We start from the raw sequence: 26,599 nt of genomic DNA, 5'->3' as shown, positions 1-26,599 counted from the left end.
AGTTTTAGGGCTGGACTCTAGGAGGGGCCAAAGCTCATGAGGAGTCATCCAGAGCTGGCCTCTCCTAGAGCCCAGTCTTCTAGCTGCCTGTTGTTACTGCAGCTGGGCACTGGCCCAACCCTGGGGCAGTATAATGAGTAACTGAGCTTCCTCTGGGAGGGAGGAGACAGCTGCAGTCATCTAGGCGTGGTTCTCCTGTCTGACTTGGGCTGCATAGTTCCTGGGAGGAAGGGGCAGAGGAAGGACAGCTGAGGCAGCGGCAGAGCCTCCGGATGGCTGAGCTTGATCTGATGGCTCCAGGGCCACTGCCTGGGATCACTGCCCACACCCTGGCACCTCTCAGCCCAGACTCTGGGGCAGCCAGCCCGATAGAAGAGGACTGGGGGAGCCTGGGGGAGCCTGAGGGGCAGATTGAGGGGCAGGACAGCAGTTCTGCAGAGCCAGCAGTCGCTGTCGGAGAGGGCAAGTGCAAGGGAGAGGGTGAGGAAGAAATCTTGTGTGACTTCTGCCTGGGGGCCAGCAGGGTGAGGGCAGTGAAGTCCTGCCTGACGTGCATGGTGAATTACTGTGAGGAACACCTGCGGCCCCACCAGGAGAACAGCAAGCTGCACAGCCACCAGCTGGCTGAGCCAGTGCCGGACAGGGACCTGCGCACCTGCTCGGCCCACTACCGCTCGCTGGCCGCCTTCTGCTGCCCCGACCAGCAGTGCATCTGCGAGGAGTGCAGCCAGAATGAGCACAGGGGCCACGCTGCTGTCTCCCTGGATGCAGCCCGCAGGGACAAGGAGGTGAGCTCTTGGCCTACCAGGAGAGGAGGGTGGGGGAGACAGGGTTCCCAGGAAGCAGCCGGGGCCACTGTGGCAGCTTTGGGGTCTCCCCACTTCACTTCTGTGCTCAGCTCACTTAAAAAAGGACTTTAGTCTTAGCACCTGGTTATCAGTCCAGAGTAAATATCTGTTGCCCTTGGCTCTGGAACCTGTCTCATGTAGGTCACTCTGTCCCCGTCTCCGTTGCTGTCTCTGATACCTCTACCTGTGTCTTTCTCCTTATGTTGCTAGTTTTCGTCTGTTCTGACATAGCTTTAGGTGACGTCTGTGCGGGTGTCCGAGGCTCAGACAGCATCTGCATGGTGTTTCCATCCACAATTCATAAAATGCGGACTTTGGCAGAAATTCAAGATTAAAGAATTCAGCCTTCCCCCAGTTTCTCTTTTTCCCTTTATTTAGCCAAACAAGTGACCGGTATAAAGCGCCACTCTAGAGATACTAGTGTGAAACTCGAGCTCGAAAAGTGCTAAGATAATGTTGAATTTGAAACGTACATCCAGGTATAATGTCAAACAGGGCTTAATTTAGGGAAGCATAGATGTTCCTCGCCAGAGGCCCTGGGAGGGGTGGAGAAACACCTTGCTTCCAGACTGTATTTTTATTTCCATCAGATAACGGACCTGCTTCTAGAACAGCTGGGTTTTCTTTGCCCTAAAGCTGAGAGCCTGGAGGAATTCTCGCAAGTTTGCTTTAGCTGCCATATATGTTTGTTTCTCCTGAGCACTTTTTATGTTTCCAGCAGGGAAGTGCTTTGTTTCTCATACTTGACTTCCCATGAGCACTTTTTTTCCAGTGGGCAAGTGAAGTTGACTCCTGTCCCACATTCCTTATGTTCATACTCACTCAGCTCCCTATTTGTGCTGACCTCTGCCAGCAGATCGACCCCAACTTCTTGTTGCAAGATTCCTGGGCAGCAAAAGAAAGGGGTCTCTGAGAAGGAAGATTCTTTTGAAGGGTTTGCTCTCCAGTGCCTCTCCTCCACATTCATCCTTAGATATGTAGTGTATCCAGTGTTAGTGGGAGCCGTCCTGGAAAGCTCCGTATTCCAGATGCCAGTGAGTCACCATTTTCGGCTTGTGAAGCCCCTTGCCAACTGTTTCCAGCTTCTCTAGGGCCTGCGAATGTCCTGTCAGGAGGCCACTGCCCTTCATTTCCCTACATCTATAACCATTAGGAGGGTACCTATCAACAGAGATCAAAGGAAAAGTCTCCAGAAAATTGAGGAAAATAGTATTTATGGAGCATTATGATGCTTTAAAAGTCTTTGAGTGGTGTGAATGGTTTGCCCTTGGCTGCTAACTGAAAGGTTGGTGGTTTGAACCTACCCAATGGTGACATGGAAGAAAGGCCTGGCAATCTGCTTCTGTAAAAATTACAGCCAAAAAGACCCTATGGAGCAGTTCTACTCTGACACACGTGGGATTTCCCTGAATCAGAATTGGCTTGATGGCAGCAGGCTTCGTTTGGTTTTATGATGTGCTAAATGCTTTCTGTGGATTTCTCATGGAATCCTAACAGAACTCTATGAGGTGGGAAATCATTATCTCTGCCACATTTGTGGAAGGTCATACCATCAACTAAGTCATGGAGTAAGGAATGGAAGCTTATGGAAAGCCATCCTACCAGAGAACCCCCAAATCACAGTGTTGTAACCAACTTCTCTTTTTTGGCACTAAAAACCTGCCACACGTATACTGGAAATGTTAAGACAAAGTGTCCTGCTTTTCTTCTTGGGTGTAATATCTGAATTTACAGCTGGAGAAACAAAACAGGTACATGTTAAAAGACAATCTCCACCCAACGTTGCAATAGATTGTACCATGAAATGGGTCTCCTTCCCGTCCCAGATTCTCACATCTCCCTCCTCAGAGGCAAACACTGCCTATAATTTCTTTGGCTTCCTTTCAGAAATGTCCTATGCCTGTACCAGCATATATAAAATAAGAATTTTAGACGTAGGATACCCGGCGTATTACAGAGACTTTAGGTAATCATCACTCTGAATAGGAAATAGTTGTGCAGATCCCGCCCAGAATCCCAAATTTCAGACAACTTACAGGAGAACTGTGTAAGGTCAAATCGTGACAATTGGGTAAGGGGCCCTAAGGGCAGCTTTCTAGCGTTGAAAAGCAATCATGGCTACAGGGTCAGTGCTACAGCCATTTACCCTAGATTTTTGGTGACGCCCGTGACTCACAACCCTCTGCTTCCTGGTTGGCGTAAGAGAGCTCGTGTCCTTTTAACCTGAGTCCTTGTTTTCAGCTCAGAGAGCAATTTACTCTGTAAGTGTAGCTACACTCTAGGTGGTTCCTCCAAAGCTTAGGAGCCAGAAGTGAAGTAGAGAAATACATTTTCTCTAGTGTTTTAATATTCAAGTAGAGGGAATATATTTTCTAGTTTGTTTTAATATAGCTGTATAAGCTGTGATTAATCTCTAGTCTTTGGAAAATGGCACAGGTTCTGTTCAAGATATGGCCGAGCAGCCTGTTCTACTCTTAAACATAACAAGCACCCTAATACCTTACAACATGTTTTCTCCTATTCACAATGGGTGATTGAGAACTTGACATAACTAACGCCATAACGATGCTCTAAGTAATCTCTAAAACCATTTTTTTTATTACACCAGCTGCATCGGTCTCTTCCCAAGGGGTGCGGAGCTCTCTCAGCTCCTGTGGCCTTGGTCTCTCTTTTCGTCTTCGTGCTCTTGAGAAATGGCCTTCAGCCTGCAAGGGGGCAGCTAGAAAGGCTGCCTGACACTATTGATAGACAGCTTTCTTTCTTGCTCCTTAGTCAGAGTGGACTTGGCAGAACAGTTCCACTAGCCAAGAGATTCTTACGTAAGTTTTTTTCCAGCCTGTTACAAACATACAGATTAGAGTCCGGATGTCTAACATGCATGTCTTTAGTTTAATAAAGAGTTTCTTGTGGTGGTTTTGTGATGTATAAGACCATCTGTGGGCTACTCGCTTAAAAACCCTCCCATTAGTTCTTTAGAATTAGACAGAATTTGGGAGAAATTTAACCCCCTCTGTCTCCTGTACACCAGTGTTCAATAAAGCCCTCTAACTGCTTACCTCCTTCTGTCTCAGTATTGGCTTTGCAGCAGGAGGCTCGAATCCATGATTTGATTTGTGGCAACAAATTCTGGTGCCCAAAGTGGGGCTCTTGCTGCTTGAGACTTGGTGGCCCCAGGTGGGGCTCAGACCGGTAAATTAACCCTTAAGTGGCCTCCAGAGGTTTTTTTTTTACCTCAAAAGGGAAACATTGCCTGGTCCTTATTCTCGCCACAGCACCGCCAGTCCCTAACCTCACAGATATAAGGTGAACAGGGAACAAAAGGTTTCTTGCAAGGAGCCCGAGAATCCAGCTCAGAAGACATAGATGATGGGACTGCAACCTCCACCAGGATTATTTTGAAAATATTATCACACATAACTAGGACTCCCTTCAGCCAGCCTGAGCTAGCTGGAGTTACTTGCTGAAGGTCACACTGGAGTGTATCAAAGGCTAATTACTCAGGCAGGCATGTTGGACATACCAGTTGCCATAAAATCGATTCCAACTCATGGCGATTCCATGTATGTCAGAGTAGAAATGAGCTCCAAAGCATTAAGAAAAAAAATTTTTGTTGTTGTACTTTAGGTGAAGGTTTACAGAACAAACTAGCTTCCCGTTAAACAATTAGTACATGTTGTTTTGTGACATTTGTTGCCAACCCATGACATGTCAACACTCTCCCATTCTTGACCTTGGGTTCCCTATTACCAGCTTTCCTGTCCCCTCCTGCCTTCTCATCTTTGCCCCTGGGGTGGTGTGCACTTTTAGTTTAGTTTTGTGTTATGGGCGTGTCTAATCTTTGGCTGAAGGGTGGAACCTCAGGAGTGGCTTCATTACTGAGCTAAAAGGCTGTCCGGGGGCCATACTCCTGGGGTTTCTCCAGTCTTTGTCAGGCCAGTAAGTCTTGCCTTTTTTTTTTTTTTTTTTTGGTGAGGTGGAATTTTGTTCTACATTTTTCTCCAGCTCTGTCTGGGACCCTGTATTGTGACCCTTGTCAGAGCAGTCAGTGGCGGTAGCCAGGCACCATCTAGTTGTGCTGGGCTCAGTCTGATGGAGGCTGTAGCACTTGTAGATCATTAATTGTTTGGACTAATCTTTCACTTGTGTCTTTGGTGTTCTTCATTCTCTCTTGCTTCAGATGGAGTGAGACCGATGGAATATCTTAGATGGCTGCTCACAGGCTTTTAAGACCCCAGACGCTACTCACCAAAGTAGAATGTAGCACATTTTCTTTATAAACTCTGTTATGCCAATTGAGCTAGATGTTCCCTGAGACCACGGTCCCCACAGCCCTCAGCCCAGTAATTTGGTCCCTCAGGGAGTTTGGCTGTGTCTATGGAACTTCCATGACCTTGCCTTGGACAAGTTGTGCTGGCTTCCTCCAAAGGGTTTTTGCTGGCTGATATTTTGGAAGTAGACCACCTGGCCTTTCTTCCAAGGCACCTCTGAGTGGAATCGAACCTCCAATCTTCCGGTTAGCAGCAGAGTGCATTAGCCCTTTGCACCGCCCAGAAACTCCATGGTGTGCACAGGAAGCAGCAGATGGCAGCTATGAGGGAAAGCTATGAGGGCACAAAGCAAGTGAGGTCCTGCTTAGTGAGGTCCTGCTTAGGGTCCACAAAGCTATTGATTTCTCAGTTAACCAAGCGAGCCCTTTCTGAAGCTCCCAGGGTTCCTAGGTATGCCAATGGGCAAAAAATCTTTTTTAGGTTTTGAAAGATGGGTGTTTGATCAATTATTTGTTCTAGCTTCTAGAACCCAGCTCTTCCTAATGGAGAACTCCGCACTTCCCTCTGTCTCAGGCCAGCTTCCTGAGGCCCCGTTCCTTTTAAGAGCAGCTGCTCTCGCCTGGAGGCTGCTAGGTCCTCTCCCTTTCTTGGAATCTCAGGCTGGCTTCCCTAAAAATGAGACCTCGTGTGTGTGTGTGTGTGTGTGTGTGTGTGTGTGTTGTAAGATTGGGAATTTTTCTGTGACCCAATTTTTCTTTTTGTTCTGACCCATAAAATGCCTGTAGTTCTTCTCTGATCTTCAAGCTTATCAGACATTATTGAGTTCTACCTTGGGATAAGTGCTAGGCTATACTGTCTGCCCTCAGAGAGCTTGGACTCTAATCAGGCTCCACGGAGAGCTGAATAACACGGCTGCTGCCTGTTCAGAGGAGGGAGAGGTCCAGGTGGTGAAAAGGCCAGGGTGGGTCCTTGGAGGAAGGAAGACCTGAGCTGGGCACTTTCTTAGATCTTGGAAATCTACAAGTGCCAGGACACAACACCCAGCATCAGCATTGGTTCCAGGAAGTTCTCGGCTGAATGTGACCTAGAACAATCTGTATGTAGAGTAAGAGTCCAACTGTCTGAGAGCAAAAAGTATTTGTGCCTACTTGTGGAACAGTTAACCTGCATTGTTTACAGCCCAGGAAGCCAGAAGGTAGATAATTTGAAGCTACTCAGGAAAATAATTTCTTCTAGAAATTCTAAAGAATGGCTTGGAGTCAGCATTATTTAACTTTTTTTTTTTCTTAAATATTCTACCAGGCTGTGAAGTCTGTCAACGTCAGGGGTTGTGTCTTATTTGACTGGACTGGCATGTCATATGTTCTGACCAACCCAACTGAGGAATGAAGTCAGCATCCAGGGTCCCACCTACTGAATGCAAACTCTCCACAAAGGCTAATACTGCTTGGTTGAAAATACAAAGGAGCTGATACTGTGTGGAATTTTCTTCTCTCTGCTACCTCCCTCTCCTGTTTTTATTTGCACTTCTAACCCAACTCCTGGCCACCAAGCTCTGGGTACAGCTTTTGTCCTGTAGATAGAATAAGGAACAATTGTATTAACATATTCATGTGGCCCAGCACTGGAGGAGACACGAAATGATTTGCCTCAGGTTGGATAGCCAGCAAGTGGCGGGCCTTTTGACCCCAAAATGGCATCTTTTGCACAATGTTAGTTATTACCTGGTTGGAGTAGGCAGGACTCCCCATACCCTTTGATATGTGGCTGTTTTATACCTATATGGCCACCACCCACCTGTTTCTTAGTTTTGTCTTACTACGGTGGTTTGTGTGCTATATGTCACCGGTATTTCATATACTAGAAGGGTCACCTATGGTGGACAGGTTTCAGCGGATCTTCCAGACTAAGACAGATTAGGAAGAAAGGCCTGGTGATCTGCTTCTGAAAATCAGTCAGTGGAAGCTCTCTGGGTCACAACAAAACACTGTCCGACTCACTTGCTTTGGACCTGTCATCAGGAGGAGTCAATTGCTGGAGGAGGACATTGTGTTTGGTGAATTAGAAGGCCAGAAAGGGTGAGGGAGACCTTCGGTGAGATGGATTGGCACAACAGCCAAAACCACCGACTCAGACATGCCGGTGGTTGTGAGGAAGACAGGCACCAGGCAGCATTTCGTTCTGTTGTATGTAAGGTTGCTATGGGTTGGAGTTGATGCCACAGCAGCTGTCTATCTATGTAACTGCCTGCCTGCCTGCCTGTCTGTCTGTCTGTCTCTGTCTGCCTGTCTGTCTCTCTCTCTCTCATCCATCCATCCATCCATCCATCCATCCATCCATCCATCCATCCATCCATCCATCCATCTATCTATCTATCTATCTACCTACCTACCTATCTCTCTATCCATCCGTCCGTCCGTCTGTCCGTCCGTCCATCCGTCCATCCATCCATCATCTATCGATCTAATCTACCTAATCTATCTGTCTGTGCCCATAGGCACCACTGTCCTGCTTTTGTGCAGGCCCAACACTGACCTGAGATGTGTATGTGGCTAACAACTTGGGAAACCTCAAGCCAGAGCCTGAGGCACCCCATCCTTTTCCGGGAACAGGAATAACTGGAGATACTTGTCTCTCACAGTGGCCCCACCTTTTGTCGTAATTGGGAGTGCCTTTCCTTGGGGTGACTCACTCAGAGAGTACCCCATTAGGTCCTTAGAGGTGCTTTTCTCCTTTTATGGCAGTTCTGGAGACAGGAGAGAGAAGCCTCATCACTGGGTGTCTCTGGGTGTCTCCCCACGGCTTTGGATCTTGATGGGGTAAAAAAGACAGCTTTAAAACACATTCTATATCCATGCTGTTTAGGAGCCGTCCTACAGGAGCCATTGCTGGGATGTGTTCTGTTGTGTCTTCCATTACCTTTAGACACACAGCCCATGGTTCCCTGCCACTGCCTCAAACAGGCCAGCCCTCCCTCTCCCCCACCCCACTCCCGGGCCTCAGGTCTTAGGTCTCAGATATCACTTTGAGGGCTGGGTGCTCACTGAGGCTCCCTCTGCTGCCTGTGATCAGTGACCCAGAGCTGAGTCAGCCTTACCTGCCTTTTGAAGTGTGTCTTTGTGAGGCAAGTCCCCTGCCAGCCACTTTCCTCCCCAGGGGACCTGGGATTCCCCCAGGCTTCAGTGGGAGAAGGGAGAGACATTTAATTTATGCCGTCTGAATTTCATTAGAGCATAATGACTCACAGCTTCTAATGCAGACATTAGCTGTTAAAAACAGTTTAAGCTGATCTTTTTGTTTTTTTTGCTGTCCCATGCTCTTGTGGATGAAAGCAGGAAAGTGACAGGGCCTTTGAAGTTTGGAAAAGATTAAGTTTGCGCCCTGGCACACATTTTGGCAGCAGAAAGTGCTTAGCGAGTTGCAGCCTTGGTCGGGGGGTCACAGTAGGCAGCCCGGGCACTCAGACAGGTACTTGGCTAGGCTGGTGGGGTGCTCTGTGTTCCCACCGCCAGAGATTGATAACAGAGCACCTCATGAACGCAGTCACGGAGGCCTTAGCAGTGATAATAGTAACAACGACAAGCACTGACATTTCTGGAGCCTTTACAGTGTGCCAGGCGTTATACCAAGTTCTTACTTAACACATATAATCTCACTCAATTCTCACAACAGCCCTGTGAAGTAGGTACTTTATTTATCTCTATTTCACAGGGGAAGAAATGGAAGTTTAGAGATGTTAAGTAAACTTGTTCAAAGTCTCAGCTGCTAAATAGAATAACCGGGATTCTAACCTGGCTGTTGGGCTCTAGAATCTTCTGCCACAATCTTCTGATTTGTGGGCTTCAGGGTCAGACTGGAGTCCCTGGGTGGTGCAAATGGTAAACACACCCAGCTGTTGACTGAAAACTTGGAGGTTCGAGTCTATCCTGAGGCACCTCAGAAGAAAAGCCTGGCGATTACTTCTGAAAAATCATCCATTGAAAACCCTGTGGAGCACAATTCTACTCTGACACACGCCGGGTCACCATGAGTAGGAATCCACTCAACAGCACCTGATTACTCTTTGGGGTTCAAATTCATTGACTAACGACGTGGCCTTGGATGAGTGTCTCAATTTTATCATCTATGAGATGGAGACAGTAGCTCTATTTACCTAATATCGTTGTTGTATGGATGCTATGAGGCAATCCACATAAAGTGCTTAAAATGATGACCAGCACTGTAGCCAATACTTGCTGAGTTCAGCCCTAGGAGGGTGCTGGCACCCAGTGGAAACTTTGCACCTGTGTTTAGCTTGAGGCTGGCTCCTGAGAGCAGCTCCAGAGGTCAGGTTTTCTTTTTTATGGAAGAAGGGCCAAGACCTCTGGTGGACAGTGCTGTTTGTTGCCTTTGGGGAACTTCTGGTGCACTGGGCTGCTTCCTCCTAAACATTCATTCCTCTTTCCAGGCTGAGCTTCGGTGCACCCAGTTGGACCTGGAGCGGAAACTCAAGTTGAATGAAGATGCCATCGCCAGGCTCCAAGCAAACCATAAATCTGTTTTGGTAAGTTTGGTCTGGGTGCCTGGTCAGTCTTCTGCACAGCTGGCTGCTGCAGTGCCAGCCAGACCTATGGGGCAGGGGCCCTGGGGCTGCAGGCCCAGCACTCCATGTCCATGGCTCCTTGGGGTTTCTCAGCAAATGGGAATTGTAGGTACGGTCTGCTACAGCACGGGGTTGCCTCACCTTGCTGTTGAGATTTGTTAGGAAAATAGTTTGTTTCAAAGCTGGTAAGTGATTACTTTTTATTAATGTAGAGTGGTGCCAGGACTGCTCTTGTAACAGCAGCATTCTTGTTTTTATGTTTGCATTTGCATTCTTGACAAGGAGAAAATGGTGTGTGTGGGGAGGGGAGGGTGGTGGTGTTTAGTCAGATGCATATGCTTGGCATCTCCCACCATGGAAGTGTCACCAGTACTGTGCTACACCAGTGGGGGAAAAAAGAGCTGAGTGCTGCTGGATTAAGTGGATGGTCTTTGATAAGGTCAGTGGTGTCCCTGGCCACTTAGCTTTAGTCTCCCTGGTTGATGACCACTTTCCATATAAACTCTAAGTAGACCCAAGCAGTTCCACAAATCCCTGTCATTGGTGGCAAACCAATAACCACTCAAGAGAATGTAAAACACTTACCCTAAGGCAATGAGTCAGCGGTATCATTTTTGTATACCAAGAATGATTTCTTCTACCCATTCATCTGTCTGTCCGTCCATCCATCCGTCCATCTGTCCACCCACCCATCCATCCATCCGTCCGTCCATCCATCATTTCCATCCATCCCTCCCTCCCTCCCTCCCATCCCTCCCATCCCTCCCATCCCTCCATATGTAATACATGTATTTTCTTCTTCTGGGTGTTCGCTATTAACTAGTTACTGAAAAATGAACATCTCTTTCTTTCCCACAAGGTCTCTGGGTGGCGCCAGCAGTTTGCGCTCTACTACTAACCTAGAGGTTGCTGGTTCAAACCCACCCATCTGTGCTATGGAAGAAAGGCCTGGCAATCTGTTTCTATAAAAATTATAGCCATGAAAACTCTATGGAGCAGTTCTACTCTGTAACACATGGGGTCACCATGAGTTGGAATCAATTCAACAACAAAAAATTTTTTTTCCTTCCCCACATAATCTTATGAAAGGAAGAAAAATACTTGCTCTTTTGAAGCCTTAGAAACTCTCAGAGATTGTTGCTTTCCAGGCTTAGGATAATCTAGAGAATCACATAGCGCACCCTGACTTCCAGCTCTTTAATCTTCACTTTGATTCCTACTCAAACTTGTAACTGCTGGTGACTAGGGAAGGTAACTATCCCAGTGACCACTGTGCACAAGGGAACCGGAGACGAACGGGTGCAGGCTTGTCTGAGCCTCCTGGAGGCACGATGGAGCGGGAGAGCCTGGGTGGTTGTTTTCTGACCTCAGAAGGAAGGACTCAGTGCATTGACAGGCACGTGCTCCATCCTTAGCATTTTTAGACCATGAACTTTTGGCTACTTTGATATGTTAGCGGCCTCTCCTCTCTGTAGTTTTGTCTTGTCATCCTTCAGGCAGTAAATGATATCCTTTGCACATCCCACTTACCTGCAATGAAGTAGCCTTTCTCAATGGGGAGGGTGAGGAACTTGAAGCCACATTTGACAGGCGGAAGAGTCAGCCCACTAACGTCACTGGAGCCTCCTTTCCTATCAGCCTGGGCCCTGGGTTTTGTCTTTGGGCTCATGCCTCTCAGCCTCATAGAACCTAAGTGTCATAGCCTAGAGAACCAGTGAGTTTTGCTCCTTTCCTGGGTTACCCCTTGTGTTGGTCCCCATGCTTCATCTTGCTCCTGCTTTCTGATGGTGGTCAGGCCAGGGAGTACCCAGGGGCCTCTCTGACTCACAGCAGGGCCATCTGGACCCCAAGGCCATGGGGACGAGGAGTAGGCGAGAGAGCTAGAACATGTAACCTAACGTAGAGCCTGCCCCAAACACCAATCCTCCTAAAAAAGGCTATAAGCAAAACTGGCCAGTTTTCTGAGACAGATTCCTTAGCTTTTACTTTTTTGCAATATTGAAATGCAATTTGAAATTTATAATTTAGATACAGTTTTGATTAAACCAAAAACCAAACCAATTGCTGTCAATTCCATTCTGATTTATGGTGACCCCAGGTGTGTCAGAGTAGAACTGTGCTTCATGGGGTTTTCAGTGGCTGATTTTTCAGAAGTGGATTGCCAGACCTTTCTTCTGAGGTGCCTCTGGATGGCCTTGAACCACCAACCTTTCAGTTAGCAGCTGAGAGCATTAACTGTTTGTGCCACCCAGGAACTCCACAGTTTTGATTAGTTGTCTCAGAATCCAGCCTTTATAATGACAAGGCAGCATCTCTTATTAACAGCTTACTCAGGAATTCCTGGGGAGGCATGACATCTTTCTCTTTTGGTCACCTGCTCAGCAGCACCCTGTGTATGTAGTCCCTTCTGGGTGTAGGTGGTGCCTCTTTGCTAACAGCCATCAGGGCCTAACTACTGTCCCTTCTGTGGTCCTGGCTGTGGCACTTGAGGGCTTCAGTTTGAAAGCCTGAGCTGCAGTCCATGGGCTGAAATCTCAGCTGACTGACTCACCTCCCCTGATTGCTCTGATGAGTGTGCCAGTGTCCATGGGGACAGGGTCAGGCTGTGCCTGCTGAGAAGCTGTGTCTGGAGCCATCTGGGATCCCCTACCTCAGTGCCTACTGAGAGGCTATACAGAATGGTGGTTAAAGGAAGGGCTCTGGAGACAGACTGAATCAAAACCTTAGCTGTTGATCTTGGCAAATTCGCTCAATTTTTTGGCTTCAGTTTCTTTAAGAAATGGGATCATAATTACCTACCTCTTAGGGTACTAGGAGATGATACATGTAAGCACTTACCACATGTTGGTTGTTCTTATTATTATTTTATGTAATTAAAAGTGGCCAGCCAGGCAGCAGAGGGTCCTAATTCCCAGGTGGGTGGAGGAGAGAGAGGGGCAGAATGTCAGAGGGTATCTGAGGCTATACCCAGTGGAGTCCCTGGTGGCAGGTATGCTGCCCAGGTGGTCCAGATGAGATCCAGGTAAGATGCCTCATTCTCAGGCCTTTGTTCTTCAGACCTTACCCTAAACCCACATCTGAAGATTTGAAGGCTGGTGTGGTTGCATTTTCTTTTGGAGCTTTGAGATTACTGGGCCCTTGGAAAGAAGGTCAAGTCTTGGGAAAAATAACTTGGGAAAGAATTCCAAATCCAAAACACTGTGGAAGGGGCTGCCAAGCTACCTCTTTTGTTGCCTTCGCTACTCAACGCTACCACCGCCTTTGGGCTCTTCTCGGTCTGGGCTTTAGGAATTTGGAGAAAATCTCCCATCCACCCTCTTTCTTAATTCCATGACCATAGTTGCGTCCAGCTCTGTCCAGCTATCTGAACTTCAAGGAAGCCAGTAGGTGATGGAGCAGTTGGCATAGTGGTGAAGGTACACAGAGGCTCTACATTTCTTTCTACCTGCCCCCCAGAAAGAGAGCCCCTTGCTTCCATCCCACTGCTCGTTCCTTCCTCCACCATCAGATCAAAATCTGACTGGACACTAAGCACCCTTATGTGATTGCATTATGGAGCCCTGGCCTGAGCCAGGGTCCCCAGCCAGGCACTGTTCCTCCTCTCCAGTGTCTTCACTCCTTCTTCCTATCTCCCTTCAAGCCTCAAGGCTCCTACGTGCCCTGGGCCCAGAGTTCCATCCCTAGTCCTCATCTTACCAAGGTCTCCATTTTTGTCTGGGTCTCATTCTCTCTCCCTACCTCCCCATCTTCCTTGCCAGGGGAGGGCGGTGCACCTGCAGCCTCAGCCTGAGGATGTCTGTGGTTTTGGCTCCTTTCAAGCCCTGCATATTCAGGGCTGGCCCTCTTCTTGAAAGGAGAAGCAGAAAACAGATTTCTCGTGGTTGGGCTGCTCAGAGATGTCTCACATGGAATGAGGGTATGTGGGGGCGGTAAGGGAGACTGAGACAGGCAGAGACTGGGCTCTGGGCTGTAGGTGGGGATAAAAGGGGTATGAGCAAAGGACATTGTATCTAAGACCTTTATATTAAGCTTAACAAAATAGTTAGTGTCTGTGTAATGCAGATGAACTACTTATCAGGGACAGCTGTCAGCATCAATACTTAAGAATTACTAAAGAGAAGAGGAAACACATTAGCGCGGTCTGACTCTGTAAGCGTAATCTTTATTGAAGGCTTTTGTAAAAATTCTCACCCCCCACACACAAGGGTCATCATGCAAATCATTAATATTTGTCATACTGGTTTTGTTTTTTTGTTGTATCTGCATGTGGCATCCCACTCTGCACAGGTGTGCGCATCGGCGAGTTCCTGAGGGCCATGGCCATCTGCACACACCCTGGGTAATTTGTGGGGACTTTGTACCTGGTCGAGACACTGTCAGTTGAGATCTGCTTTCAGCTCTGATGGACCCAGTGCTCAGTTTAAGAAGGCAGAGTGAAATACTAAAAAAGCTAATTTGTGCTATACAGATTGGTATACACGAAGTCAAAGTATCAGTTTACTGCGAGAAAGGTAACTACCAACTGAACTGAGTAAATACATCTCCCTGGTAGGACAACTGATGTCAGGAACCTGAATAACAGCCCCAGCCTGCCAGAGCTGGAGGGATCTCAGAGATCATGCAATTCACTCTCTCATCAGATGGATGAGGAGACTAAGTTAACTCTTGGTAAATGAGTACTTACACCCTAGAGAACAGATGCTGCTGACCAGCCCCAACTCATGATGACCCCATGTGTGTCAGACTAGAACTGTACTCCATAGGGTTTTCAAATAGCTAATTTTTTTGAAGTATATCACTAGGCCTTTCTTCTGAGGCACCCATGGGTAGACTCAAACCTTCAGCCTTTTGGGTAGCAACCAAGTGTGTTACACCCTGGAGAATAAATTCTTTTTGAAGGAATCCAGAATTCATGTGAGAATAAAAGCTTCCTTTTGCAGTAGAAAACTGGTCTCCAATTTATGTGTTTCTGACACTTATGTTGAGTTCTAATAAAGTTGGACACCTCGCTAACAGGTTCCTGGCTCTCTCTGTCCCTCCCCACCAGGTGTCGGTCTCGGAGGTGAAGGTGGTGGCTGAGGAACAGTTTGGGGAACTCCAGGCTGCTGTGAAGAAGGCCCAGGCTGAGGTGATGCTCTTCTTGGAGGAGAAGGAGCAAGCTGCTCTGAGCCAGACCAACGGCATCAAGGCCCACCTGGAGCACAGGAGTGCAGATATGGAGAAGAGCAGGCAGGAGCTAGAGAGGGTGGCTGCCATCAGCAACACCGTGCTGTTCCTGGAGGTAAGGCGGGTAGGGCAAGCAGAGGAGGCAACTGTGTGAAGGGCCCCAGGAGTAGCCATGCTTACCTCAACCTGTGTTAGAAATTTGGCTGTAGAGTCAAAGACAGCCGGGTGGGGATGACAGATTATAAGCAACAATGGAATCGTTTGGGATAAGCGGGGTGCCTGGAGAGCTGTGGGAACAGAGAAAAGCAGGTCCTGAGTCAGCAAAATGAAGGAGAGGGAGACTTGAACCAAGTCTTGGAAGATGAATAAGATTCAAGAAGGATATTGCAGGTGGAGGGAACAGCATTGCAAAGGCAGAGAGGTTTGGAAAAGCATAGCTAATTTAGGAAACGAAGGCACTTCAGCAAGGGTGGAGCACAGAATGCTGGAACGTGAGGCTGCAGGACCAGCCAGGCATCCACAGTTTATGACCAGAATGTTGTTGTTGTTGTTGTTAGGTGCCAATAAGTCGCATATGACTCATAGAGACCCTACTTACAAGAGAACGAAACACTGCCTGGTCCTGTGCCGTCTTCACAATTGTTTCTATGTTTGAGCCCATTGTTGCAGCCACTGTGCCAGTCCATCTCTTTGAGGATCTTCCTTTTTTTCACTGACCCTCTACTTTACCAGGCATGATGTCCTTCTCCAGGGGCTAATCCTTTCTGATAACATGCCCAAAGTACATGTGACACAGTCTAGCCATCCTTACTTCTAAGGAGCATTCTGTCTGTCTGCACTTCTTCCAAGACAGATTTGTTCATTCTTTTGGCAGTACATGGCATATTCAATATTCTTTGCCAACACCATAATTCAAATGCATTAATTTTTTTTTTTGGTCTTCTAAATTCATTGTCCAGCTTTCGCATGCACGTGAGACAATTGAAAATGCCATGGCTTAGGTCAGGCACACCTTGACCTCAAAATGACATCTTTGTTCTTTTCTTTTTTGAAGTTAATAATCAAATTTTTAAAAATTGTATTTTAGATGAAGGTTTACAGAACAAACTAGCATCTCATTAAACAGTTAGTCCACATATTGTTTTATAGCACTGGTTAACAACCGCACAACATGTCAACACTCCCGCTTCTCAGCCTGAGTTCCCTATTACCAGCTTTCCTGTCCCTTCCTGCCTTCTCATCCTTGCCCCTGGGCTGGTGTGCCCATTTAGTCCTGTTCTGTTTTATGGGCTCGTCAAATCTTTGGATGAAGGGTGAACCTCAGGAATGACTTCATTACTGAGCTAAAAGTTTGTCCAGGGGCAGTCGTCTCGGGGTTTCTCCAATCTCTGTCAGGCCAGTAAGTCTGGCCCTTTTTGTGAGTTAGAATTTTGTTCTACGTTTTTCTCCGGCTCTGTCCGGGACCCTCTGCTGCAATCCCTGTCAGAGCAGTCAGTGGTGGTAGCGGGTCAGCACCTAGTGGTACTGGATGCACCCCGGTGGAGGCCGTGGTAGATGTGGTCCCTTAGGCCTCTGGACTAATCTCTCCCTTGTGTCTTCAGTACTCTTTGTTCTCCCTTGCTTCCAAAAGGGTGAGACCAGTGCAGTATCTCGGATGGCTGCTCACAGGCTCTTAAGAACCCAGATGATTCTTACCAAAATAGAATGTAGAACATTTTCTTTATAAACCGTGTTATGCCAAATGAGCTAGATGTTCCCCAAGTCCATGGTCCCCACAACCCTCAGCCCAGTAATTTGGTCACTCGGGGAGTTTGGATGGGTCTATGGAACTTCCATGACTTTGCCTTGGACAAGTTGTGCAGGCTTCCCCAGTGTTGTGTATTGTCTTGCCCTTCACCAAAGTTACCACTTACCTATTGTCTATGTGGTGTTTTTCCATCCCCACTCTTCCCCTCCCTCTTAGCCATCAAAGATTGTTTCTTTCTGTGTGTTAACCTTTTCATGAGTTTTTATGGTAGTGGTCTCATACAATATTTGTCCTTTTGTGATTGACTTATTTCATTCAGCATAATGCCCTCCAGACTCATCCGTGTTGTGAGATGCTTTGCAAATTCATCACTGTTCTTTATGGTTGCATAGCATTCCATTGTGTGTATGTACCATAGTTTGTTTATCCATTCATCTGGTGATGGACATCTAGGTTGTTTTTTTTTTTTTTTTTTTGCTATTGTGAACAGTGCTGCAATGAACATGGGTGCACATGTATCTATTTGTGTGATGGCTCTTATTTCTCTAGGATATATTCCTAGGAGTGGAATCACTGGGTCATGGTATTTCTATTTCTAACTTTTTAAGGAAGCTCCATATCATTTTCCAGAATGGCTGTAGCATTTTGCATTCCCACCAGCAGTGCATAAGAGTTCCAGTCTCCTTGCAGCCTCTCCAACATTTGTTATTTTCTATTTTTTTTTCATTTGTGCCAGTAAAGCTGGGGTGAGATGGTATCTCATTGTGGTTTTGATTTGCATTTCTCTAATGGCTAGTGATCATGAGCATTTCCTCATATGTCTGTTGGCCGCTTGAATGTCTTCTTTGGTGAAGTGTCTGTTCATTTCCTTTGCCCATTTTTTTAAATTGGATTGTTTGTCTTTTTGTGTAGAGGTGTTGGATTTTCTTGTAGATTTTAGAAATTAGACCTTTGTCTGATTTGTAATGGCCAAATTTTTCCCCCCAGTCTATAGATTCTTCTCTAGTTACTCTTTTGGTGAAGTCTTTGACGAGCATAAGTGTTTAATTTTTGGAAGATCCCAGTTATCTAGCTTATTTTCTGGTGTTTGTGTGTTGTTAGTTATGGTTTGCATCCTGTTAATGCCTTGTATTAGGGCCTCTGGGGTTGATCCTATTTTTTCTTCTATGATCTTTAGAGTTTTTAGATTTATATTTAGGTCTCTGATCCATTTTGAATTAGTTTTTGTGTGTGGTGTGAGGTATGGGTCCTGTTTCATTTTTTTTGCAGATGGACATCCAGTTTTGCCAGCACCATTTGTTGAAAAGAATGTCTTTTCCCTATTTGATGGATTTTGGGCCCTTGTCAAAGATCAGGTGACTGCAGGTAGATGGATTTACATCTGGGTTCTCAATTCTATTCCATTGGTCAATGTATCTGTCATTATACCAGTACCAGGCTGTTTTGACTACCATAGCTATATAGTAAGTTCTGAGGTCAGCTAGTGCAAGTCCTCCTACTTTCTTCTTCTTCAATAATGCTGTACTTATCCAGGGCCTCTTTTCTTTCCATATAAAGTTAATTATTAGTTTTTCCATCTCTTTAAAGAATGTTGTTGGTATTTGGATTGGGATTACATTGTATTTGTAAATTGCTTCAGGTAGAATTATCGCTTACACAGTGTTGAGTCTACCTATCCATGAGCATGGTATGTTTTTTCATATATGTAGGTCTCTTTTGGTTTCTTGCAGTAGTGTTTTGTAGTTTTCTTTGTATAGGTCTTTTACGTCCCTGGTTAGATTTATTCCTACATATTTTATTTTTTTAAGGGCTATTATAAATGGTATTGTTTTCCTGGTTTCCTTTTCATTGTTCTCTTTATTTGTGTATAGAATCCAACTGATTTTTGTATGTTTATCTTGTATTGTGCTACTCTGCTGAGTCTTTTTATTAGTTCCAGTAGTTTTCTTGTGGAGTCTTTTGAGTTTTCTATGTATAGTATCACATCATTCACAAACAGGGACTGTTTTACTTCTTCATTACCAGTTTGGATGCCCTTTTTTTCTTTTTGTTGCCTTATTGCTCTAGCTAGGAGTTCCAGCACAATGTTAAACAGGAGTGGCGATAAAGGGCATACTTGTCTTGTTCTTGTTCTCAGGGGGAATGTTTTCGGCCCCTCTCCATTAAGAATGATGTTGGCTGTTGGTTTTGTACAAAAAACCCAAAACGAAACCCGTTGCTGTTGAGTCGATCCTGACTCAGCAACTCTATAGGACAGAGCAGAACTGCCTCATAGAGTTTTCAAGGAGCACCTGGTGGATTCAAACTGCTGACCTTTTGGTTAGCAGCTGTAGCACTTAACCACAACAGCACCAGGGTTTTGTATACATGCCCTTTATTATGTTGAGGAATTTCCCTTCTATATATGTTTTATTGAGAGTTTTTATCAGGAATGGATGTTGGACTTCATCAAATGCCTTTTCTCCATTGATTAACATGATCATGTGATTTTTTTCTTTTATTTATGTGGTAGATTACATTGATTGGTTTTCTTATGTTGAGCCATCCTTGTGTACCTGGTAGAATCCTACTTGGTCGTGCTGAATTATTTATTTATTTATTTATTATATGATGCTGAATTCTATTAGTTAGGATTTTGTTCAGAATTTTTGCATCTATATTCATGAGAGATATTGGTCTGTAATTTTCTTTTTTTTGTGGTGTCTTTGCCTGGTGTTGGTATCAGGGTTATGCTGGCTTCATAGAATGAATTTGGAAGTGTCCCTTCATTTTCTATGTTCTGAAATAGTTTGAGTAGTACTGGTGTAAGCTCTTCTCTAAATGTTTGGTAGAATTCTCCACTGAAGCCATCTGGGCCAGGGATTTTTTTGTTGGTTTTTTTTTTTTTTTTTTAGTACTTTTTCAGTCTCTTCTTTTGTTATGGGTCAGCTCAGATTTTCAACATCATTTTGTGTTAGTTTGGGTAAGTAGTGTGTTTCTAGAAATTTGTCCATTTCCTCTGGGTTTTCACATTTTTGGAGTATAGTTTTTCGTAATACTGTGTTAAGATCCTTTTTATTTTGGTTGAGTCTGTTGTAATGTCCCCCATTTTGTTTCTTATTTGGGTTATTTGCATCCTCTCCTCTTTTCTTTTGTTGCTTTCACCAGTGGTTTGTTGATTTTGTTGCTCCTTTCAAGAACCAACTTTTGGTTTTGTTGGTTATTGTTTTTCTCTTCTCTATTTCATTTATTTCTGCTCTGATCTTTATTATTTCCTTTCTTCTGGTGGCTGTGGGCTTCTTTTGCTGTTCTCTTTGTTTGTTTGAGTTGTGTAGCTAATGTTTTGATTTTGTCCCTTTCTTCTTTTTTGATGTGTGCGTCTGTTACTATACATTAACCTCAGAACACTGTCTTTACTGTGTCCTGTAGGTTTTGGTATGATGCGTTTTCATTCTCATTTGATTCTAGGAATTCTTTGATTCCATCTTTGATTTCTTCTATATTACCAAGTGGTTTTCAAGCAGGGTGTTATTCAGTTTCCATGTTATTGATTTTTTTACCTTGCTCTTCCAGTTGTTAATTTCTACTTTGATGGCATTGTGATCAGAGAAGAGACTTTGTATTATCTCAATGTTTTGGATTTTGTTGAGGGCTGCTTTGTAGCCTAAGATGTTGTCTGTTCTGGAGAATGTTCCATGTATGTTAGAAAAGAATGTGTACTTTGCAGCTGTTGGTTGGAGTGTTCTATATATGTCTATGAGTTCAAGTTGGTTGATTGTGTTCTTTAGACCTTCTGTATCTTTGTTGAGTTTCTTTGTGGATGTTCTGTCCTTTACCGAGAGTGGTGTGTTGATATCTCCTACTATTATTGTGGCACTGTCTGTTTCTCTTTTCAGTGCCGTTAGAGTTTGTTTTATGTATTTTGGAGCCCTGCCATTGGGAGTGTAAGTATTTATTATGGTTATGTCTTCATGATGGATCATCCTTTTAATCATTATGTAGTGCCTTTCTTTGTCTTTTATGGTGGATTTTGTTTTAAAGCCTATTTTATCTGAGATTAGTATTGCCACTCCTGCTTTTTTCTGGTAGCTGTTTATTTGATATTTTTTTTATATCCTTTGATTTTTAAAATAAATTTACATCTCTGTTTTACGTTGTGTCTCTTGTGGACAGCATATTGATGGATCCTGTTTTTTAATCCATTCTGTCACTCTGTCTCTTTATGGGTGCAATTAGTCTATTTACATTCAGTGTAAATACTAATAGGTACGAGTTTATTGCTGTCAAAAAAATTTTTTTTTGTGGTGCTGATGTTTTCTTTGTTCCTCTTACTCTCCGGTGCTGAATTCCTTTTGTCTGTGTATTTTTTTTTCATTTCTTTTGTTTTTGTAGACTTTGTTTTTACCGAGACTATGTTTTTCTTCTTTATTTTGATGAGTAGGTTTGTAAGATGCCTTTGTGATTACCTTGCAATTTACCCTTATCTTCCTAGGTTTGAAGGAGTCTATTATTACTTGGTATCACCTTGCCTTCCTCTCCATTAGAAAGTTCTATACTTACTCCATTTATTCCCCCTTTTATTGTTCTCACCTTGTTGTCATTTACAGATTAACCTCTCTGGTTCCCTGTTGTTAAGGAATAGTCCCTGAGAGTTCATTTCCCAGGTTGGTATCTGGCTGGTGTGATCTTGCATCCTAGATTTAGGCTGCTGTGACATTTTTGCTTTTTAACACATCAGAGAGGTCTTTTGCATCAGATTTACCCAGTGCAAGGTGTCTTTTGATTTCCTGACTGCTGCTTCCATGGGTGTTTATTGTTGATCCAAGTAAAATGAAATCCTAGGCAACTTCAACATTTTCTCTATTTATCATGATGTTGCTTATTGGTCCAGTTGTGACAATTTTTGTTTTCTTTATGTTTTGGTGTAACCTATAATGAATGCTGTGGTCTTTGATCTTCACCAGTAAGTCCTCTTCACTTTCAGCAAGCAAGGCTATGTCATCTGCATATTGCAGGTTGTTAATGAGTCTTACTGTAATCCTGATGCCGTGTTCTCTTTCATATAGAACAGATTTTTGGATTGTTTGCTCAGCATACAGACTGAGCAAGTATGGTGAAAGAATACAACCCAGACACATACCTTTCTTGACTTTAAAACAGGCATTAGCCCTTTGTTGTGTTTGAACAACTGCCCCTTGGTCTGTGTAAGGATTCCTCATGAGCACAATTAAGTGTTCTGGAATTCTCAGATTTCACAATGTTATCCATAATTCGTTATGATCCACACAGTCAAATGCCTTTGCATAGTCAATAAAACACAGGTAAACATCTTTCTGGTGCTGCCTGCTTTCAGCCAAGATCCATTTGACATCAGCAATGGTATCCCTTCTGTATCCAGCTTGAGATTCTGGCATCACGCTGTTGATGTACTGGTGCAACCATTTTTGAATTATGTTCAGCAAAATTTTACTCGTTTTTGATGTTAATGATATTGTTTGATTATTTCTGCATTCTATTCAATCACCTTTGTTTGGAATGGGAACAAATATGGATCTCTTCTAGTCAGTTGACCGGGTAGGTGTCTTCTAAATTTCTTGGCATAGACAAGTGGTTTCAGCATTCCATCCATTTGTTTAACAATCTCAATTGGTATTCTTTCAATTCCTGGAGGCTTGTTCTTTGCCAGTGCCTTCAGTGCAGCTTGGACTTCTTCCTTCAGTACCATCTGTTCTTGATCATATGCTACCTTCTGAAATGGTTGAATGTGGACCAGAACTTTTTGGTACAGTGACTGTGTGTATTCTTTCCATCTTCTTTTGATGCTTCCTGCTTTGTTCAATATTTTGCCCATAGAATCCTTCAATATTGCAACTTGAGGTTTGCTTTTTTCTCCTGATCTTTCAGCTTGAGATGCCAAGCATATTCTTCCCTTTTGGTTTTCTAACCCCAGGTCTTTGCACATGCCATTATAATGCTTTGCTTTGTCTTCTGGAGCTGCCCTTTGGAATCTTCAGTTCAGCTCTTTTACTTTCTGATTTCTACCTTTTGTCTTAGCTACTCTATGTTCAAGAGTGAGTTTCAGAGTTTCTTCTGACATCCATTTTGGTCTTTTCTTTCTTTCCTGTCCTTTTAATGACCTTTTGCTTTCTTCATATATGATACCTTTGATGTCATTCTACATCTTGACTGGTCTTCGGCCATTAGTGTTCAATGCATCAAGCCTTTTGTTGAGGTGGTCCCTAAATTCAGGTGGGATATACTCAAGGTCGTACTTTGGATCTCGTGGATGTGTTTTAAATTTCTTCAACTTCAACTTGTACTTGCGTATGAGAAGTTGATGACCTGTTCCACAGTCGGTTCCTGGTCTCGTTCTGATTGTGGATATTGAGCTTCTCCATTGTCTCTTTCCAAGGATGTAGTTGATTTGATTCCTGTGTATTCCATCTGGTGAGGTCCATGTGTGTATTTGCTGTTTTTGTTGTTGGAAAAAGGTATTTGCAATGAATAAGTTGTTGTTCTTACAACATTCTATTATGTGATCTCTGTCGTCGTTTCTATCACCAAGGCCATATTTTCCAACTACCCATCCTTCTTGTTTCCAACTATCTCATTCCAGTCATCAGTAATTATCAGTGCATCTTTATTGCATGTTTGATCAATTTCAGACTGCAGAAGTTGGTAAAAATCTTGATTTCTTCATCATTGGCCTTAGTGGTTGATGCACAAATTTGAATAATAGTCATATTAACTGTTCTTCCTTGTAGGTGTATGGATATTATCCAATCACTGGCAGCATTGTTCTTCAGGATAGATCTTGAAATGTTCTTTTTGATGATGAATGTGATGCCATTCCTTTTCCATTTGTGATTTCTGGCATAGTAGACCATATGATTGTCCAATTCAAAATAGCCAATACCAGTCCATTTCAGCTCACTAATGCCTAGGATATCCATTTCATTTTTGACAACTTCCAATTCTCCTAGATTCATGCTTCATACGTTCCACATTCCGATTATTAATGGGTGCTTGCAGCTGTTTCTTCTCATTTTGAGTCTTGCCACATCAGGAAGTGGAGGTCCGGAAAGCTTTACTCCATCTATGTCATTAAGGTTGACTCTACCTTGAAGAGGCAACTCTTCCCCAGTTGCATTTTGAGTGTCTTCCAACCAGATAGCCTCATCTCCCGGCATATATTAGACAATGTTCCACTGCTATTTATAAGGTTTTCACTGACCAGTTCTTTCAGAAGTAGACTGTCAGGTCCTTATTCCTAGTCTGTCTTAGTCTGGAAACTCTGCTGAAACCTATCCACCATGGTTGACCCTGATGGTATTTGGCATAGCTTCTAGCACCACAGCAACATGGAAGGCACCACAGTACAACAAATAGGGGAGTAGTGGATGACCAAAATAACTTGTTCTTTACCATGAAATCTTTATGCCAGTGATCAGGTGATCATATCAGTTGTGTTTGATAAGCCCTGATGGCAGTAGTATGGAGGGCTGCCTGGTAGGATTAGACTGGAGACCTTCCGCCTTTCAGAGAGCGGTGTGTACAAGGGTGATTGAAGGAGGTTCCTGGAGCAGGTGGGACTTTTTGATTACAATGTACCATTATACAGTAAGTGATGCCCCATTAGAACCACGTCTAGAGAACATGGAGTCTTGCAGGGAAGGAGCACATTTATGGGTGTGAGTACCATCACCTTGGACCTGTCACTGAGTGTTATTAGCTGCCATCAGATCGTCTCCCCATTCATGGAGACCTATGCACAATGGAACAAAACTCGGTCTTGTCCTTTGCCATCCCCATGATCATTGTGGATGACACCATTGTGATCCATAGGGTTTTCATTGGCTGATTTTTGAAAGTAGATAGCCAAGCCTTTCTTCTTAGTCTCTGTCTTAGTTTGGAAGCTCAGCTGAAACCTGTTCAGCATCATAGCAACATGAAAATTTCCCCTGACAGACAGGTGGTGACTAGGTATGTGGTGTATTGGCTGGGAGTCAAACCCAGGTCTCCCACATTGAAAGTGAGAATTCTACCACTGAACCATCATTGCTGTCTGTCACTAAATAGTCATGTGGCTTTTAGAAAGTCACTTAACCTCTTTGGGGATCAAATCCTTCCTTTATGAAATGAGCAAGTTGAAGCAAGTAATTTCCAAGACTCCTCCACCTTCTAATATGTATACATACAAATAATTTTTCTCGATTCTATTTTTGAAAAAACTCCCTCCTAGCTACAACAAACTTAAATCTTTATTGTGGAAAACTGTGAAAATACAGAAAAATATGAAGGAAAAAAAATTACCCATAATCCTTCCACTCAGAGATAACCATAATTTGAGAAGTAGACTGAGAAAGGGACAAAAATACTGACAGAATGTCCCTCTTTCTGTCCATTCCTTTGCTTTTCAGTATCAAAACCCAAAGACAGTATGAATAATGAAACATTAGACTTCCTTCGTTGTGGGTTTTCCCAATAGTGCCTAGCCAAAGAGTATATATATATTTTTTTTGCTGTCTTTTCTCCTTTTATAACTTCATTTTTAACATAAAAAAAACTAATATGTATGACATATTTTAACAGAAGATAATTTATTTATTAATTTTGGGGAAAGAGAATTTATTTTTCCCCAAATCATTAGTCAGTTGAACCAATACTGCTCATTGAAATAATCCATCCTTTCCTCCACTGATTTGAAATGCTGCTTTTATTGTGTATAGTGCTCGATTTATATACAGTATTAAAATATTTATCTATCTTTTTCTGTATCAACTCTCTGGTTTGTTTTTCCTTCCGATTCATTGATCTGTCTAACCATTTTGGTATAGCTGTTTTCGTAGCTAGGTTTTCTACTTTATCCAGTTTGCTCTTCAATGCTTCAACAATATTTGAATTTTTATATTTTAGCATCTGAAAGCAGTTTTTCCTGATCACCATGTTGCTTTAAAACTTGAGTGGTTTAATGTGTTTATCTGTTTGAAAACCCTTTGCAAACTCCAAGGCAGAGTATAAGAATTACAGAAAATTACTTATAGCATTGAATTGATAAAGAAAAGGCAGTGCTCTTGTCAGAAGACTTGCTTGTGGTCTTCAGAATGCTGTAATCAGCTCCTCTGTTCCTACTGTGGCTTGTGTTTAAAATAGCAAAGTACCAAGGGACTGTTATCTGTGTCTCATTTATATGAAATATCTCTAATAGGCAAGTGCATAGAGATAAAAGTAGATTAGAAGGTGCCATAGGCTGGGGAGGGAGAGAGAGTTGTGGAGTTTTTGCTTAAGGGGATCTGAAGTTCTTTTTGGGGTAATGAAAAAGTTTTGGAAGTAGCGGTGATGGTTGTACAACCTGGTGACTGTAATTAATGAGCTGTACACACGAAAATGGTGAAAATGGTATGTTTATGTTTAATATATTTCACCACAATACAAATTTTTTAAAAAAGCAACTTGACAATAAAAAAAAAATAATGCCACCTCCATTTGGGGTGTTGGTAAAATGTGTTCTTGTTCCATGTCCCCACTCTGGGCTGTGTAACAGAGCTGTTCATGGGTGTCTGGTAGCTCTTGGTTTCTGACAGCCTGCTTTTCCAGTTTAAAAGATAAGTGCTTTCTAGGTTGTCAGATGCTGAGCTGGACACTTGGCATACACTTTCTTTGTGAAGTATATATTACTATAAATCCCATTTTGTAGATGCAGAAACTGACATAAGGAGGAAAGAAAACCAATTTAAGAAACACAGAAGCCAAAACAGCTCTGCCATGTTTCCTTTTCTGCAGGAATACTGCAAGTTTAAGAACACAGAGGACAGTGCCTTCCCGAGTGTTTACATTAGACTGAAGGATAAACTCTCTGGCATCCGCAAGGTCATCACGGACTCCACTGTACACTTAGTCCAGCTGCTGCAGAACTATAAGGAAAAGCTCCAGGAATTTTCCAAGGAAGGTGAGAAGCATTCTGGCCCATCAGCTGTGTTAGTTGTGTTTCTTGGAGTGGTTGATGGGA

The 26,599-nt window shown here is 43.7% G+C and overlaps 1 protein-coding gene across 1 annotated transcript in view; it reads left to right on the top strand.

The window, feature by feature from the left end:
- Positions 1 to 213: 213 nt before the first annotated feature.
- The window catches only part of FBXW10B (F-box and WD repeat domain containing 10B), a 78,437-nt gene continuing 52,051 nt past the window's right edge, over positions 214 to 26,599 (top strand). Inside the window, 4 exon segments of the mRNA XM_064270367.1 lie at positions 214 to 788; positions 9,564 to 9,659; positions 14,746 to 14,979; positions 26,374 to 26,539. Of these exon segments, the coding sequence (XP_064126437.1) occupies positions 273 to 788; positions 9,564 to 9,659; positions 14,746 to 14,979; positions 26,374 to 26,539 (1,012 nt within the window). The 5' untranslated portion in view covers positions 214 to 272.

The sequence above is a fragment of the Loxodonta africana genome, chromosome 18 (genome assembly GCF_030014295.1).
Source record: "Loxodonta africana isolate mLoxAfr1 chromosome 18, mLoxAfr1.hap2, whole genome shotgun sequence".
NCBI classification, from domain to species: Eukaryota; Metazoa; Chordata; class Mammalia; order Proboscidea; family Elephantidae; genus Loxodonta; species Loxodonta africana.
Note: the sequence above shows the minus strand (reverse complement) of the source record. Positions and strands in the feature narration are given on the sequence as shown.